The sequence below is a fragment of the Cyprinus carpio genome, unplaced genomic scaffold (assembly GCF_018340385.1).
Source record: "Cyprinus carpio isolate SPL01 unplaced genomic scaffold, ASM1834038v1 S000006520, whole genome shotgun sequence".
NCBI classification, from domain to species: Eukaryota; Metazoa; Chordata; class Actinopteri; order Cypriniformes; family Cyprinidae; genus Cyprinus; species Cyprinus carpio.
In genome coordinates this window covers 47,835-67,500 of record NW_024879187.1, presented here as the reverse complement: position 1 = coordinate 67,500, position 19,666 = coordinate 47,835, and the positions used below count along the sequence as shown (strand labels likewise).

Genomic DNA, 19,666 nt, shown 5'->3' with positions numbered 1-19,666 from the left:
TAGTAATTCAATTTCTAAATTTTTCCAACATGTATCAATGGACATAGAAATTGAAGTATATATATATATATATATATATATATATATATATATATATATATATAGATATATATATATATATAGTAGAACATGTTTATCAGATTCCTCTTCTGAATCACAAATGCGTCTCAGTCTATAGAGTTGGTTAAACATTTTTTCAGAGGTAGTGGGTGAGGATTATCAGCATAAATTATTATCATTTTTTTATCTATCTTATACTGAATCAACAACAACAACAACAACAACACTGATATATTATTGATTTTTGATATTAACATCTAGAAAATGAAAAGAGGATACATGGAAATTTAATATAATCTTATCTTGAATTAAAGAACTGTACAAAATCATATAATTACTACCACCTGTTAGTCAGCAAGTGAAATGTTTGTCATCTGTTTTTATCTCTCCTGCTATAATAAAGAGAATTTTAGAGTGCAGACCTTTAGTAAGGTTTGATATAAGAGACAGGTCTCTGAACTATAAAAGCTGGGAGAGCACACTGAGTGTTGTGATTGGACTTCTATAGTCATGTAAACTGTACAGTCAGATTTTCTATTGGGAATTGATGGAATGGATAATCAATAGACTGTATATTAATCACCTAAATTAATTATAAAAAAAAAAAAACTCTCTCTCTCTCTCTCTCTCTCTCTCCTCTTATTATTATGTTGAGAATAATATGCTCATTATTTAATTATTAAAAAAAAAAGTTTTACAGAAGACATTTCCAGTACCAGGATTTTCTTGTTCACACACACAGTTTTGTATCAAATACTTTTTCTATTATTTTGCTCAATACTACGTATTTTATGTGTGTAACTAGCAAGAGGTATAAAGTGTAACTGTAATACATAATTCTCTGGGTAATGATCCAGATTTGATGATTCGATTCTGACTCACAAGCTCTTTATGTGAATATCTTTAGCTTTTCTGGGTCCGTCCGTGAACATTAGTCAACTCTTTAGTTGTAAGTTCTTTATTTTTATATATATATATATATATATATATATAATCATATATATATATATATATATATATATATATATATATATATATATTTACAGTCGGTTTAATAAAATTTAAGACATTTTAGCAACATTTAGTAACATTTATCAGCAGGTGGCAGCAGATTATCTTGCTGACCTTTACATTTGCTTACAACAAGCACCTACTGGAGACTATGCTCAATGCAAAATTATTTTGGGGTTTAGTTGCATTAATATGTTGTCTTGTATTAATAATCTATTAACTGCATTTGTACGTTAAAAAAATTTTTATTACTTGTAAAAACTCACCTGTGTCATATTGCATAACTATAGAAAGGTCATCAGACAGAATAATGTGACGGTTTATCACTAAAATGGAAACTGCAAAAAAACACATTTAAATAAAGCTGAACATCTGAAGGAAACGGGCTTCACAATTATAAACCAGGATAACTTTAAACCTTCTAAGCTCCACTGATGATTGACAGTGCTTATTTTGTTCATTATTGTGATCTACAGAAGTAAAATAAGTCATGCAGGTGTAACATGCGTAGTTTCTATATGTGAGCTTCACAGTTCTTACCGAGCAATGGCTCATGGGTTTTTGGTTTTGGTGCGATGATGACACTGACAGGGAGCTCGGCAGATCATAACACTTGATTTATTAAACATCAACAATTTCATGCTCCGAGTAACCCTGGTGTGCTATTTTTTTAAAAAAAAATATGAATGAGAACATACTTCAGAGATATTTTACTCATACACATTTCTAGGGGTGCCAATAATTGTGGCCAACATGCATTGGAGATGCAGCCTCTAAAAAACAAACAAACAAAAAAACAGTTGAGAGCTCTGTGCGCTTAAAATTCATAATAAGTCAGTCTAGCTGCTAAACACACGCACCCACGCCGATAACATTACTGAGAGAAAAAGTCCTCTACCCTTACCCCTTTCAACAAAGACCATGAAGCACATAACTGCATTACACGTTTTACAAAACACATAATAATCATAGCCATAAAATACCTGCCTGCGATCTAGCGATTGGTTGAGTAGACAGTGTTTCGGCGCTTCACAATCTCCCCAGGGTCACGGAGCACTCCTCTGTGCTCGTCAGTCTAGGCATTCCATTCCAAACGTGTTGTTTCGGAAGCGTGTACACACACAAACAATAGCGCCGTTGGCAAACACTCTGCAACCCCTTAATCCATCAAGACAATAAGATCTCGCTCAGTGCGCTGAACCCAAATAGTAATAATTAGTCATACAACACGGATTGTTTGGACATACCTTGCGCTACAAACAGCACCCCGGAACACTGCTGCACTCTGACACGTTAGCAGCTAACTACAGTGTATCGACCCCGGCATGAGGACCCAGATCTATTTAAAAGTGGACACTTTAAATATGAAAGATCTAGCATTACTTCCTACAAGTGATTCTGAAACTGGGGGAAATCAGAAGCAGGAGTGGCATTTCTCAGCATTCTTTGTTTGCTTTTTAAATTAATTTCTGGTAGAAAATCCTTTGCTTAGATGTTGGATTATCCAGTTCCTGGTTCAATAAAATATCACTTTAGACGTTTTTATGCTCAGTTTTCTCCATGTCACATCTGTTGGACATACTGTTTTGAGGTTTTGTTCAAACCCCATTTCATGTCTTTTAATTTTGAAGTTTCCCGCATGATGAATCACGTGTACTGATTTGTCTTGTGATTCTCTGTTATCCTGTTTCCAAACTTTCTTGTCTTACTTTGTTTTAAGTGAGGAGTTTGCACTGTATAGAGTGTCATATTGTAGAATGTGTAGAGCTGCTGGATTCAGTGCAGCAGGATGAAGGAGAGCAGAGAACAGCAGAGGAACAGGAAGCTCTGAGTGACACTATTAACACTGTTACACAGGTTCCCTGAACAACACGATATGCCCTGAACATCTCTACTGATGTTGCAGCATCACAAATAGATTTAGAAACACATACTTTTACAACCAGTGACTGGCCTTTGAAAGTCCCTGATGAGAAGAAAGAAAACACAGGTTGAGTCTAAGCTTTACTGAACTATACGATATGTATTAAACATTTAAACATAAGATAAATATATATATATATATATACTTTAGATATATATATATATTCTCTATATATATATTAGGGCTGTCAAATGATTAATCACGATTCATCACATCCAAAATAAAAGTTTTTGTTTGACATAATATATGTGTGTATACTGTGTATATTTATTATGTATATATAAATACACACACATGCATGTATATATTTAAGAAGAATATGTTATGTTTATAGCATTAAATATATTTATATATAATATAAAATATAAGAGGTTCCCTGATAACACGATATAAATGTACTGATGTACATGTAAATATTTTCTAAATATATAATTTATGTGACTGTGTATTGATATATACATAATAAATATACCCTGTACACATACATACTATTATGTAAACATTAAACTTTTAAACATGGATGTGATTAATCGTGATTAATCATTTGACAGCCCTAATATATATATATATATATATATTAATCTTCTTTCTGCTTCCTTCAGCAGATTCTCACCTGTTGCTTTAGTGCAGCGGTCTTCACTCCCTGAACAGCTCTTCCCATCACAAGAGTAACATTCCTTTCCAAACAAACAACTGGAATATCAGAATTATAGAAAATTTTGTTTGCTTTTGTAAATTCCTCCAGGAAAATAAGTATTATGTGACAAGCATAGAATACTTTCACCTTAATTATAGACTTTACTGAATCTATAGGCTCCTTGAAACTTTGCTCAATGTAATGTGAAGGATTTGACTTAACTGAAATGTAAAAAATAAATAAATTATGAATAAATCAAACTCATGAAGATTCACTCAGTTGTTCTAGACAGTCAAAATGGTTTCAGCAAATCATTTAGCTGATTTGAGAAGCTCGTTTCCAAAAATATGAAATATGGAAACACAATGCATTAAGAGAGTGAAAACGTTTTGAATTTAAAGATCAGTGTAAATTGAACTTATTTTGTCTTGAAACATGCATGTATCTTTTATAGCTTCTGAAGGGCAGTACTAAATGAAAACATAAACAAAATTAATAGTGATTGATGTGGTTTGGAATTGGTAAGTGCTTAAAAAATATGATCAGAATGTTGACTCGCCTAATAATTATGCACGCACTGTATTTGCTTTTCCATATTATAAATGTTATCTATGGCAAGCATTTTTGATTTTCCTGTAATCGAGTAATTTTGTCTTGCTTTGTGTGTAACGAAGATGATGTTCATTCTGCTTACTGCCCATAGGTGTGAAGTATAATAACTGATATAACAGAGAAGAAAAGCAAGGGGAAAGGTGCCACCTGTTTTATATAATAAAAAATACACAACTAATTGTATATTACACAGATATGTTATGAATGCATTTGTTTAATTTAGTATTAGAAAGCAAGTTTAAGCCTTACACATAAGAGTCTCAGTTTATTAACATGCTCTACTGTGGAAATTAGTGCACATGACATCAGTGTCACACACTTCCTTTAATCACCGACTTGAGATGAAAAAAAGTTTGTGCCAAAATGACACACAGACTTATTATAGCATTGCTATAGGACTATTACTCATAACAGGTATATTGTTCAGGATGCTGAGTGTGAAGTTATTTGAAGGAGCATTTCTTCAGAAAGCTGATAGCCACAATCGGCCCTAACAAAGAGAGTGTTTTGAACAGCACTAGTTGTAACATTATCAGGCACTCAGTATTATCAATACTCAGTTATACATTGTGGCATTCAAATAGCTTGAATAACTCAACCTCCACTAAACACTTAAAAAAAATAATAAAAGGACTCACCTTACTATTTGACAGTCCTGGCTCTCAGGTGGAACCTGAAATTGAAACAGTCTGTTATACAGTATAGTGTTGCTGGACAATTTCTCAATGAACTTATTTAACTGACATGGAGCATACCGTTAACAGAAATAAAAGCATCTTTTGGCAAAGATTTTATATATATAACATACCTAACATAATGTAATACACATTTTTTTTTATTTTTTATTGTGATTGTATTATATAGAGAAAGGGCGCTCCCTTTATAGCACACCTGATTTTGAAAGTTGACCTGAAATAACTGAGCTGGCCTGTCTAAAACCAGGAAGTAACTGTGCGTGTAGTCCATTCATGAGAGTGCAGTGCTGTGTCCAAGATCTCCCCCTATACACTTAAATAGGGCTTTATTTGAGGGGACAGCCATTTGTAATCATACACTCTAACAACAGCATGATCTAACACTGAGCATCTTAATACATAAAACTTCACTTAAACATTGAGAATTTTGTCATGCAAACCTTTGTTCTTACAGGCACCTGCAAACTCAAATTAAATGTGACAATAGACCAAAGAACAAATACGACAGACAGTCACTTAGGAAGGGGTACTATCATTAATACTATCATCTTAATACTAACTTAAGTCACCTGCATGCAGGTTTCACTCTCTTTGTGTTCACTGAAGATCAATTGTGCTGCTGCATTCTGGATCATTTGCAGATGTTTGATTGGACATACAGTCAGAAGTGCAAGCACAAGTGACATTTTTATGTTTTTGAAAATATTCCAAACAATGTAAGCATAGAATACTTTCACCTTAATTATAGACTGTACTGAATCTATAGGCTCCTTGAAACTTTGCTCAGTGTAATGTGAAGGATTTGACTTAACCGAAATGTAAAAAATAAATAAATAATACATCAAACTCTTGATGATTCACTCAGTTGTTTTAGACACCCTTTTAATGGTTTTGGCCATTTCAGTAAGTCAAGTGTGATGGCACGAGCCAAGTTTAAATGGACACTTTTTGTTTCAATCAGAATGAAATCATAATGTTTTTACATGAAGACTAAATAAAGTGATCAGGTTGATGTGCGTTTACATGTCACAAGCTTCAAATTGGATTTAATCTTTTGACATGAGCACAGTAACTAAAGAAATGACTAATTTAATCAACTTATGCCTCAGACTACACTTTGTATGTCTTATATTGCTATATAAAAATCCAATGAATCACAATGAATCAGTAATTTTTATAATTCATAATGAAATGACGTATTGCATGGTTGTATTTTGTATCAGTATTGATATAAACACGGTGTAAAGGTTGATCTAGCTGCTTTATTTTTAATCTTCCACTTTCTTTCACACAAATTATGTTGCTCTACCTATTAAAGAGAAAAAGACATTTTACCAGGACAAACAATTATATATCTTAAGATTTATATCACATTTTCCTCAAGAGGATTTTTTGCACCCCATCCTTTGTTTTCTGTCATAACGACTACAGTAAAAATACACAGTGTCCCATAAGCACTTGCTTTGAACTCTCATCTGCAGACGAGTGTTTGTCGTCTCCTAACTAGGACCCGAAATAGATACATATAAACTCAAAGACATTTACAAACAAAGAAAAGACGGATGGTTAGTATGCAAAAACAGCGAGAAACTGTATATTTTATTTTAAACAAAGAAAATATGTGTGTAGAGCACATTGAGAAAGGTGATGCATGGTGAAGACATTGTGCACCAGCAACCCATCACAACATGAGGCTCATATAGCCTTGAGTTACAGATTTATCACCTTTACCCTCTTCACCTCAAGAGCATTAATACATATTAAAGGGGACATCGGATGCAAAATTCACTTTTACATGGTGTTTGCATATAAATGTGTCTTAGCAGTGTGTGGACACAACCACCGATGACGATGGAGCGCTGACACAAAGCTCAAGCTTGAAACCGGCTAAATCTTCATTTTCTCCCGACATTACAGCCAATGAGGACACAGTGGATTAGTTTTGTTTTGATGGTAACATGCTACCGAATACACACACACACACACACACACACACAATGGAAGAAGAAGGGGAAGGGGTGAGCAGTAGCTCATTATCTTTTAAAGAGACAAGAACTGAAATGTGAACCGAGCTGATTTAGACAAGGTAAAAAGGGTGTTGTTTTACACGACCAGTGAGGAATTTGTTACCAACATTTCATGAAGACCCTAAAGTATCACACCAACTTGGGCATCCAATGTCCTCTTTAAATGAAGAATTTACCAATATAGCAAAATAGGACTGACAGAAAACAGCAAAGGTGTTATTGTGGTACAGACATCTGCTATCACACATGGATTTAGTGGAACATCCTTCTGCAGTTTCAAAAATCAATTAATCAAAAAAAAATCAAATCAATATAAAAAAATTGTGTAGAATATATATATATATATATATATATATATATATATTTTTATAGTATTCAGTTATCAGATTTTGTATATCTCTTTTAAATTCTTCACACCAAATCAAAGATTGTACAGAGGTAAAGCACATAATATTGTAGCTTTGCTGCAGCTGCAGAATGTTTAGAGCTGCTGGATTCAGTGCAGCAGGATGAAGGAGAGCAGAGAACAACAGAGGAACAGGAAGCTCTGATGCTCTGAACACAGGTTCCCCTCAAACACGAGACACTTCCTACGGAATCTGTTTTGTGGCTCACAAAGAGTTTAGAGACACTGGCCTTTTGTAATCTGTGGTGACTCCAACAGTCACTGATGAAAAGATTGAAGAAGAAACATCAGAGACACTGGGCCAATGATGATCTCAAATATTTAAACATAAAAAAGAGAAAGATAATGACACGTCTTTCTTTTCCAGATTCACCGTTACACACAGGTTCCCCTCACAGCACGAGGCACTTTCTACACCAGGAATCAGTTTTGTGGCATCACAAAGAGATTTAGAGACACAGCCTTTAAAAACCTGTGACTTGCCTCCAACAGTCACTGATGAAAAGATTGAAGAAGAAAACAATTCAAATAAAAGACAACCAATCCAATACATTACATGAACCAAATAAAAAAACAAAAAAAAAAAAAAAAAAATAAAACGACACTCTTTTCCAGATTCTCACCTGTTCACCTGTTTACACAAGGCAGCGGTCTTCACTCCCTGAACAGTTCACTGTGTTTGAGCAGGTATTACCATCACAAAAGTAACACGTCTTTCCATTGGGAGCGTTAGTGAGATCTACAGGAGGGAAAATAGATTTGCTTTCTCATCTTCCTGGTCTTACTGTGCACACAATATTACAGGTGCTCATTGGACCAAAGATAAAACATTTTGTCTTCCAGATCTTTCCCAAAAAAAAAAGGTAACAATTCGCTCTGCCTGTATAAGCAACATTTGTTTTCGGCTAAAGTCACATTCCTGACAGAAAATAAAATTCCATCCTTCTTTTTTTCTTCTTAAATGTTCTAGCTCTATTACATGAAAGTACAATACCTGGAAGTTTTTGGTCGTTACAGAGATCAGTGTTACAGCACAGAGAAGAGCCTCTTCCAAAGCCGAGGTTGATGGATCCACTTGCACAGACAGATGGAGCACAACCTCTAACCGTGACTGGAGCAACGTAGACTGAAAACACACGAGTGATTCAGGAATGATTCGCTCAACTGAACAATATTTTGATGGAAAATTTATTTATAAATATTACAAAAAATAAAAAATTTGCAATATTAAATGTTCTCTAATATTTATTTTATGAAAAAAATTCTCTAAAATTAATTTTATTAAATTTTTTTTTTAAATTTAGTGTTTTTCTCATTTCACACATTTTTAAATTTCAATTATCATAATGATTTCAGTAATATATATAGAACATTCTACGTGCAATTATAAATTCTGTCCAGAAAAGAAGTTCTTTGTCAGTCAGTTCTAATAGTACCTTTCAAATAAATAATGGACTTACCATTAAATTCTGCGCTGAAGCAGTTGGTTAACCCATAGGGACACTGAATTTTCTGGGTACAAGTCTGACTTGTGCATGTATAACAGCTGAGAGAGTGTCCTTTATTAAATAAAAAGACAGAGGTGTTAAGTGAGAATCATCTCATTTGTATCCAGTAACATTACAGAACCGATTTGTATTTTGTACCTGCAGTGAAAAGAAAAAACAGAAGAAAAATTGAGATTTGCAGATCCATCTTTGATCAGGAGGTGAATGAGATAACGTGTCTGTTTCAGCGCTCATTTTATAGCTCATCAGAAGGGGGCGGGGTGAACATTGTCTCATTTTTCTCACGATAATGTCATTTCAAACCTGTGTGACTTACACAGAAAGACAAAGTGGTTCACTGTTATTCATAACGGGTCAAACTAGTTTAGGTTTTTTTTTTTGTTTTTTGTTTTTTGATTGGTTACTTGCTTAATGATTGATTTTGGATCATAAGAAAAAAAGGTATAGCATCTTACGGATACCAGCTTTAAAGGGACAGTTGACCAAAAAATGACCTGTGTAGGGAGTGAAATTTAAGGGTAAAATTAATGTTCTATAACTTTAATAAGATCTAGAGGTATTATCACAAGAACAGAGAGAATGGTCTGCGCGCAGTTGTGAGAGGTAGAGAGAGAGATATGATGTGCACTGTGTGTAACGGATGGTGGCTAATTCATGATGTTCACACCTCGTCATGTTTAATAAACCAAGTGTTATGATCTGCCGAGCTCCTTGTCAGCTGTCCTCCTGTCATGTTATTAAAAGCATGAATTACCTTTCAAACGCCTGACGTGGCAGGTAGGCGCTTTTGATCTTTAGCCAACATTCCTCAGTTGAAAGAAACTGGCTTTTTACAACAGAAACTAATCTGTTCTTCAAATTTTAACTTAGCACTGTTGTCAAAATCACACCGAGATTCTTGGTAAATGGACAAACATACAAACCTAAAATTACCAAGTGCATCTACACAAGCACTTAACTCCCCAGGACGGAAACCAAACATATACAATCTCAGTCTTATTTTCATTAAGTTTCTGATCCAGCCATATTTTTAAATCTCTCAGGCAATTAAGGGAATGACAGAAAATGAAGCTTTGTCATTTCTTTTGCCAGGCAAATAAATTTGTACATCATCCACATAACAGTGGAAAGAGATATTGTACATTCTAAAAATATACCCCAAGGGCAGCATATACAAAGAAAACAACATGACATGAGGTACTGACCCTTGGGGGGCACCACAAAAAAAGGGGCAGCAGATGACGAAAATTCCACACAAGGTGAACAGAAAAAACTTTTGTCTGTTCAAATATGGCTATGCCCTTTAAAGGTGCCATGTGTAAAACATTGAGGTAAAACTATCCAAAAAATGGACCTACACCGCATCAAAAGAATGAGAAGAAATAAGGGCGATGATGTCATTTAAAAAATGTCAAGTTATAGTGCTGCATATCTATCAACCTTAATTTAGCATTAGCATTACTAGCCGGTGTACGGCCCGACAGGTGTCGTGTAAATAACCAGTTTCGGCCATGGGAGGCAGTATGCGGGCAACATAACCACCAAGCCAACTCCTCGATACTACGAATAACTCGCACGCCTGTGGGCATACTTGAACCTGGTGTCAATCGTGTGGAAAGTACAGCCCACTACTTCATGGAAGAGAGCGGAAGGATGGCGGATACGCTCTTGGCAAGAGCACACCTACCACCACCACCCGCTACATGGAAACAACCGTGCTTGGAAATCACAAACTCAAATCCGATAAAGAAAGGAGCCGAACCAGAGTAACCATGGGCACTGCTTTCCATCGGCTGGGGGACAACTGATGGACTTGAAAGAAATGAGGTTCGACTCCGAACTTGCAAACATTTCTTTTTGGATTGGTAAGTAAGATGCTGTTAGTATTTCGCTAGAAGTTTGTTTTAATATGTTTGCATATTTTTTCGGGAAATTATAACATAGAAATGTATCGAAGGGCTGTTCGTAAGACTGTGCTAATGTTAGCGATAGGTTTTGCCACCTTCAGAGAGGCAAAATAAGGGACACCCATTCACGCCCCCCCCCCCCCAAAGAAACAAAACAAATCATGCTCAAGCATTCTTATTCTTCAAACTTCCAGCAGAACATATTGACATTGTTATTTTAAATTAGATTTTTTTTATAATTATTAATTATTATTAGTCTTTTTTTTTTTGACAGTTCTGCAGCTCCTACCTGGATGGGATAATTTTTTTTATTATTATTATTCATTTGCTCAAATTAGGGCTACATTTATGCGTCCCATTTTTGAATCTAAAATACTAAATAGTATTTTGTAAAAAATTTATATGACATTTTGTATATATTTATGATTAATATAAATGATAAATTAATAATAGGTTCTAACATTAATTAGAATCTATTAATTGATCTGGTCTAATAATGTCTAAAATTATAATAATTTATGTCTACCATGCTCTGATATGAATGGAATATTATATTAACAGACTATCCCAAATTTTAATTAAAACAATAGGCCTAATACCTTGAAGCACAGATGTGTCCCTGTCACTTTAAATGTATGGTTCACCAAAAAATAAATTATATATAAATCATTAATTTACCCGGCTGTTATCAGAGTACCTGCTTAAAGTTCTTTCTTCTGTTGAACACAAAAGAAGATACTTTGAAGAATGTGGGTAACCAAACAGCTTCTGGTCCTCAGTAACTTAAAGAAAAAAATCAAAAATAAATACAAATAAAATAAATTCTATCAGAGTCCTTGGGGACCAAACTCTTTGGTTACCCACATTTTGTGTTCAACAGAAGAAAGAAATTATTAAGTTTTTGGAACAACTTGTGGGTGTGTAAACGATGACAAAATTTTCATTTTTGGGTGAACTAACCCTTTAAGTCAGACAGTCCAACATGAGCAACTGAAATGCTCCTCCACAAACTGTACATTCATCATTAGTTACAGCCAGGATAGACACACTGATAACTTTCCTATTCATCCCTACGTCTGAAGAGTCTTGTGTTCAAAGGGCGGATGTGAGTGAGCTCTAGATGTTTTAAACCGCGCTGGTTTAGCGCACTGAAAGGGCTTTTAAAACGGCGCGCGTTCTGGAGACTCCGTCTCTATGAATGAAAAACAAAGATGCCAAAATGGAATCACGCGCAAATACCTCGTATGAAATTGATTTCATTATAACGTGATATACTTATATTAAAACAGTGCAATATACTTTTTTGTTTATTCAAAACTCTATGTTGCATCATTTGTAAAATACGGACAAATCGCGTACCGTATTAATTTGATACGGCGACTCCATCATTTTTACCTTTAAATACGCGGGACGATTCCGTATTTTAAGGGACGGGTGGCAACCCTAGTTAGCGATGGCTAACCGTAGCTGCGTTTGATAATTAGCTAGCTAAAACTTACCCACAGATCCGATTCGCGGTTTTCAACTGTTTTTCTACCAATATCCGTTCCTCCTACCAAGCTTGATGCTAAAAAATGTAACATTACCTAAGGAGCTTGAAAGGTCTTCGATGGAATAAATGAACCCGAGGAGAGGAGAGAGGAGAGAGAGCGCCCCCCGGCCGACCGCGCGCGCTTACTCACTCACGATATTCAGAGCTGTCTAGTCTGTTGGTCTCCTGGTCTCGTTGTTTCGTGTTTTTCTGTGCGGGAGAAAAATTGATGTGTGGCTGGAAATGCGTTGTAAAAAGCGTCAATTGCGTGTGCCTCACGGTGAATGCTTGAAAGTTGGCAGCTCTGGTTACGTTGGTTTTTGGCGTAGTAGCTTGGTAAACATCAGCTGTCTGCTGTGACCAATGAATTAGTTGACCGAAATGCTGTCTGTCAAAGTAATTTAATATCAAATAATGTGTATATCCATTCAATTCAAAATGTCAATACGAACAACACGAATCTGACCATCTTCACTGGTAAAGGTGAAGGGGAGTAGCTTGAAGAAGATGTCCATGTTTCAAAACTCACGTGACATCAACCAACGTTTCTCTGGAGGCAAAACGTCCTTTAGGCTTCGGCTATGGCTCTAGGGTTGTTGTGAAGGTAGGGGCGGAGTTCTACAACTAAGTTGAAGGATTGTGCTTCACCAACTGACTGTGCAAACAGCTTCTATGTGCTGTAACACAGATCTTTTAAGATGGCCTCAGTGTAGTTGTAACTTTACTAACATAGAATAGTTTGACACGTCAAAACATTTAAAGGTACGTAACATTAGGAAATTTTCACAGGCAAAAGGTCTACTGTACAATGAAGTGTACCACTATTAAAAAATAAACAGTTAAAGTTTTACCAAAAAACGGAGTTTTTTTGCAGCGAGAACTTTCAGTGAATAGTTCTAATTAAGGAACTGTTGTTCAAAACCTAAAGAAACTTTTTTCCACTTTTAAAGAACCTTTAGGACTAACATTGATGGAAAGTTCGGGAATTTGAAAATCTCAACTTTCACTTTTCTCTCTCTCTCTCGCGTCTTTCACACACACGTGCACACCACACACCCACACACACACACACACCACACACACAGCACCTGGGCCTTATGACTCACTTCTTCTCTCACTACACACCACTCATTTGACGTATCTTTTCAATTAAACCAATAAGTAATAAACCTATAATTCTTCATAGCCACCACCCTAGCAATCACCCCATAGACTACCATTTAAAGACATATCTTTGTATAGGAAGTGTCATAGGGTGCATCTCAAACATCCCCATATCAGCAGTAATCACACTGATCAGGGAGTCAGCCATTTTAAAGGCTGTCTCAATCGCGAAATACTTTCAGTGCACTAGAACGTTCGCTCCGTCCTGAACAAATCCCACAATGCACTGCAAAAACTAGGGAGCATCGGTTGCTCACTATCCTCCCTTAACCCGGAAATTATGTCACATTTCTGAAGTGCGAGACATAAACCACACGTGCAACTCGATAAATATAATGATACGCGATAGAAGATTTGTAGTTTTTTTAGTATTTCAGTGTTATAGACAACACATCGCTAGACAGTAATAATTACATTTAGTTAACATTTATATAATTAAAATAGATAAATTAGACTATAAAAAAAAAAAAAGAGGTCCTGCAAGAACATGTAAAAGAACAATGTGTTTAAAGAGAATAAAAAAGATATTGGTCCTGCGTGTTGTTGTTGATTATTAATCACAGCGGGGTGACAGATTTCTTAAATTGTGTCCGTTGATCGACACCGTCACCGGAAGGGAAATTGAGTAATCAATGTTCCCAACGTGCAGTGAGCCAGGGAACTTACCAGTGACTGGTTTCACCTTTCCACACGGTATACTGGTTATTTTACGGTTAGCTAGGGAGCAAGGGAAGAGGTTGATTGAGACGCACCCCATAGAAAACCACCATAGAGTTTTTCGCTCTTTTGACGCATTCTAGCAAAAACAGGTCTTCCACTCATCGCATTGCTATGCTAGCTAGCAAGGGACGATTGTCTAATGATTTTCACTTTGAGTGGGGGCTCAGCATCAAGCCCTCAGTGAGGGTAATAATAATAATAATAGCCTAATATTATAAGTCATAATTATATATACATATACATACATATTATATAATATATATATATATTTGGACAAAGGTCGATGCGGTCTGGCGGATTGAAAAAGAAGCTGATTGAAGTCTGGTGCCGCTGTTTTCAAAAATGAAATTTTAAAGGGACTAATGGTCGATCACAGAAATTAGTGTTTACAGTTTTTTACAGAGGGGTACATTGTACAGCAAGTGTACAGTTTACAGTTTATAGAGGATGTACTGAGTTTATAGAGGGGTGTTGTAGTGTACTAAATGCTCTCCCCAAGGGGGGTTGGTATAGTACTAATAGCCCCCTAAAGATGGCATAGCAGCCCTAGCAACGATATCAGGGTAGCAGTGGTGAATAACAGCTACATGCTAATAGTGAATTTGCTAACTCCAATCTAAAAGAACGTGCTAAGAACTCTATCAAAACTCCCATAGTAACAATCTTTGACAACTACCAACCACCTAGCAACACGTTAGTAAACACCTGGTATACACCCTAGCAACCACCTAGCAACACCATAGCAACCACCTAGAACGCCCTCCTTCCGCAATTGCCTAGCAGCTCCCTAGCAAACCACTCGAACACCCTAGCAAGGGGCCGTGGGGCTGAGTTTTGTGCCACTGCAAGCATCACTCACTCAATTTTCCTTCATGAAATGTACATTCTTGTTATCCATTTTTATATAATTTCTTTCCATGGTTTAACATATAACGTTATTCTAAACAAATTAATACGTAGGTTTTCAGGTACAAGGAGTAGATACATCAACCATATATAAAAGGACAAAAAAGTTCATAAACGTACTTAAGTCCCTACTAACGAACCTGCATTTATATATAAATTTAAGCAATTATATACAGTTTTGTCATTATTTGCAATCAACATTCGCAATTAAGCATCCAAAAAAAAACATTATATTCAGTTCACCATTCTAACGAGCATAGTCGCCCCCTTTAGAGTATAGTTTAGTAGTTCCTCTTTTTTTTTTTAAAAGTATATATGTTAAGTGAACTGCTGTTCACGAAGGGTGATGTTAGGTTTAGTTTATACACTCATTTTTAGTGAAGGGCTCAAGAATTGATCAGTTTGAATAGCAAGCTTACTCCTAATAGTTGACACCTAGTCTGATTTGTATTTCGGTCTGTATCAGATTTTTATTTTTTAGCTTGTGTGGTGCCTGATATGTTTAATTAAAAACTTTAAATATGCCAGTTTGAAAAAAAACACCCAGTGTTTGTATAGGTTCATACAGCCTACTGTTTTAAAAGTCCTATACTTTCTTGCTATAATTTAATTTTGGTTTTGGTTTTACAGTCGCCTACAGTCGCACAGATTCAAAAACAGTCCTCTTTGAGTGAAAGTGAAAAGTATTTTCTGGGGTCGTGGTTTTCTCAATAATGATCAGGTGTTTAACGATATTCATGCCTCTAAGCATTCTTTACCTGTTTGTAGAGGCTACAAGTTTAAAACAGTCGAGATTATTTTCTTTACAATGAACCTCGCACTTGTGAAAAAACATAAAAAATAAAACAAGTTTTGACCTGTATGACCGAACATCCAAAGGGTGTTCCACGCCCTTTGTCTTATCAATGTATGGAATGCAGAAGAAAGTAAGTCCACAGGTTTTGGAAAAAAAAGACATGAGGGTGGGGAAACAAATGAGGAGAATGAAGGGGAGAAATATGCCAGAATGTTTTCATTTTATTTTGCTGCGTGAACATTTTGACTTTAAGTACACCCTTTACATTTGTTTTATAAAGATCTAATTTATTCCTTAAGACCCTTCATATTAGTCCATTAGATTGATCAAGTAAATCTATATCTAAACCGGTTTAATTTTTTGCTCTCTTTTTCCTTAGTTCAACCTTTTCTTTCATTTTCTCTTCAAGACCCACCCTTCTGATAAATCTATAAAAATAAAATAGCATTGAAACGGAACTTCACATCAGCTCCTGATCAAAGATGGATCTACAAATCCTCAGTTTTTCTTTGTTCATTCTGTGCGTTCTTTTTTCACTGCAGTAGTACAAAGACTGTAACAGTGTGTGGGATACAGATCAGTAGATGTCTCCTCTCTCTCACTTTCTCTCTATTTTTTACTAAAAAAAGAGTCCTCTCTCGTATTACTTAAGGACACTCCTCTCAGCTGTTTTATCAGTGCACAAGTCTGTCGCGCTCTTGTGCACAGACGGACATGCTCCAATGGAGTTACCAGCTGCATCAGTGCATCATTAATATTTTGGTAAGTGGGAAATGTACTGCTTTACTGCGATCCATGAGTACTGAAATTGTAACTGCATATAACTTACTGATGGAGATGCTGCTATAAATTTACTGGTGCTTCAATCGGCGGGTTTATTATTGGTCCACTATGAACCTATTACTCTCTTTTTTTTTTCTGGGTAGATAGATTTACAACTGCGTGCATAGAAAGTGTATAAATGGATTTTTTTTTTCTTTTTAAATAGAAAAAAACTTAAGTTGTATTTAAAGCATTTTTACAAGTGGTCCTTGTAGATATCATCTTTGGACATCGTTTGTAAAATCTTAGAGGATCATTTTATATGGCAAAGTTAACATTTTCATTTATTCTTTCACTTGAGGTGTAAAGATAACAGCGTTCTACTATGAACAAATTTACAAAAACCAAACTTTGCCTTCCATCAAAAGTAATGTTCGGAGCGGGTTGAACACTGCTCATTACTGTACATCACTCAGTGTTGTTTTTAATAAGGTTAACGGTTCTATAATAACGAGCTAAACTAGTGGTGCTTTAAAAACCATGCATGGCTGTCCAAGTGATATCCATCAACCTGGCATTGGAAAGATTGCTTCTATGCTGCTCTCGCTAACACGGATCCTCTGTAACTCCCTAGCCGCTCCAGGTATGGAACCTTACTGACAGCAGTCATTGAACAAACAACATGGAACTTTATTCTATAGGGATTTGTTATAATCATCTGAAATAGAATTTGTAAAGGAAAGCTATTTTTTTTTCTCCTGTAGGATCCGCGATTTATTGTCCCCAATGGAATAAACTAAATGTGCTATTACTATTGTGATGGACAGAGCTGCACCAAGCACATACGTGAGCTGCTCTAGGGAAGAGTGAAGACCGCTGCTTTAAACGCTGCTAACAGTTGCAGGTGAGAACTGGATCTGGATTAATCTTTTTATTCTCCTTTTATGTTTTGAGCATTTGATACAGATCATATACCAATTTACCTGCTATGACTGATTCAGCCTTCTCCCCTCTTTTCAATCAGGGAAAAATTCCCAAAGCCAAGCCAATAGATGTAAAAAGGCTGTGTCTCAAAAATCCATTTGTGATATTTGTCTCCGGCTCATATTGATACCATTTGTTGGTGGTGTGTTCCATGTGTGCTCGGTGGAGGACAAAATTGGGAAGCCTGTTGTGTTGGAAACACGGCTCAGAGCGTCACTCAGAGCTTCATAATTCTATTCCATCTGTTTCTATACTCTCATGCTCTACTTCATCGCGTTTACTGCACTGAATCCAAGCAGCGCTACACAAACCATTCTGCAGCTGCCAGCAAATATACATGATGTGCTTTACAAACATATAGTTGTATTAATCTCTGTACTGTGTCTTTGATTTGGTGTGATGAATTTAAAAAGATATACTACAGGTAATTAAAATATATTTATGGTCCTACATAAATCAGATCTCTTTACCACAGGAAAAGACCTTTGCAGCTTTATGAATTTTGCTATATTGGGAAGTGATTTAATGTGTATTATGCTTTTTGAGTTCTTGAAGGGTAAGGGTGATAAATCTGTAACTCAATGTTATATGAAAGGGTCTGCTGGTTGCACAATGTCCTTAACCATGCAACGCAGACTTTCTCATTGTGGCTCGACACCCCATATTTTTGTATGCTTAAAATAAACACTCCTGCTTTTAAATTTCATCAACATATACCTCATTCCTCCTACACACTGCAAAATAAAATTCCAGCAGGACACAATGAATCACTATTTTTTGTAATTAATTTTGAAATGAATCAGGTGTTCGCCTGTTGTGATGTTGAACCAGTCAGTTAATAATTATCAGCAGATGGCAATGCAGAATGATCTTTCCGTATCAAAATAACACTTTGTCCTGCATTTTGCTTCCCCTCATAGACTACAGCTCAATGAAGTTTTTGTTCAGAATTGTGATGTATTGATATGTCATTGTATTAAATGTATTCGTTTGAAAAAAGAGAATGATTATTGTGAGAAAGAATGTTATTTAATATACTGTTTCATTGCATAATTTCTTGCTTTCTCTTGGTTTGACTGTTTTAACATATCTATACAAAATAATATATTGCTGTACATGTCAGCAAGTAGCTACACTTTTTAAAAAGAAAACAGAATTACGAAATTACATAAAAATGTGGACAAAAGTCTTTATAAGTGGTTCAAATTGAACAAACTGCATTTTGATTAGGAATTTTAAACTAATCCACATTTTCGATTTATTTAAATCAACATGCAGCTGTCTGAAAACACACTTAAGTATATCCTTTTAAGTTGTATTATTTCTGTAATAAGTGACAGTCTTGTGTTCGACTTATTATGTTCACAATAAGACCCACCCGGTTCTGATAAGCTAATATACGAGCTGAAAACCAGGAACGGTTATCTCATTCACCCTCCTGGCCCCGATCAAAGATGGATCCTACAATTCTTAGTTCTTCTTACTGTTCACATCATTCTTTTCACTGCAGGTACAAGGACAAATTGGTAATGTTTACTGGGCACAAATTAAACTGCCTCTCTCTCTCATCACCTATCTCTTGTTTTATTTTATTAAGGACACTTCTCTTAGCTGTTATCAGTGCACAAGTCACAATGTCCAACTGGATTTACCAAATGCTTCCAGTGCAACAGTAAATGATGGTACGTCCAGTATGATGGACGTTCGTGAACTAAATGACTGCTGGAAATGCGGCTCTATAATTTATTGGTGCTGGGACAGTTGCTTAAATCTGAACTCGATCACAGAACGTCTACTTATCGGTTTTTTCTGGACAGGATTTTGCTGTTATAAAACTAAATTTACCAGTACAATCAATGACTCAGGATGACCTGCTCATTCCTGCAGTCACTTGTGTGTGTTATTAGGCAAGCAGTACGACCAGTGAAGGGTAATAGTTGTGCTTTAGTAGTTCAGCTGTGGAAAGGCTCAGCACTGGAAAGTCTCTCTACTGCTGTCAAGCCAGAACGTGTAATG

General features: G+C 35.7%; 1 protein-coding gene across 1 annotated transcript in view; it reads right to left on the bottom strand.

Annotated features, from left to right (window-relative positions):
* Positions 1-8,007: 8,007 nt before the first annotated feature.
* The window catches only part of LOC109058124 (phospholipase A2 inhibitor PIP-like), a 43,605-nt gene continuing 31,946 nt past the window's right edge, over positions 8,008-19,666 (bottom strand). The window contains exons 3-4 of the mRNA XM_042754461.1: positions 8,367-8,498; positions 8,008-8,111 (exon numbers count right to left, since the gene is read on the bottom strand). Of these exons, the coding sequence (XP_042610395.1) occupies positions 8,008-8,111; positions 8,367-8,498 (236 nt within the window). The remainder of the gene's footprint in view (positions 8,112-8,366; positions 8,499-19,666) is intronic.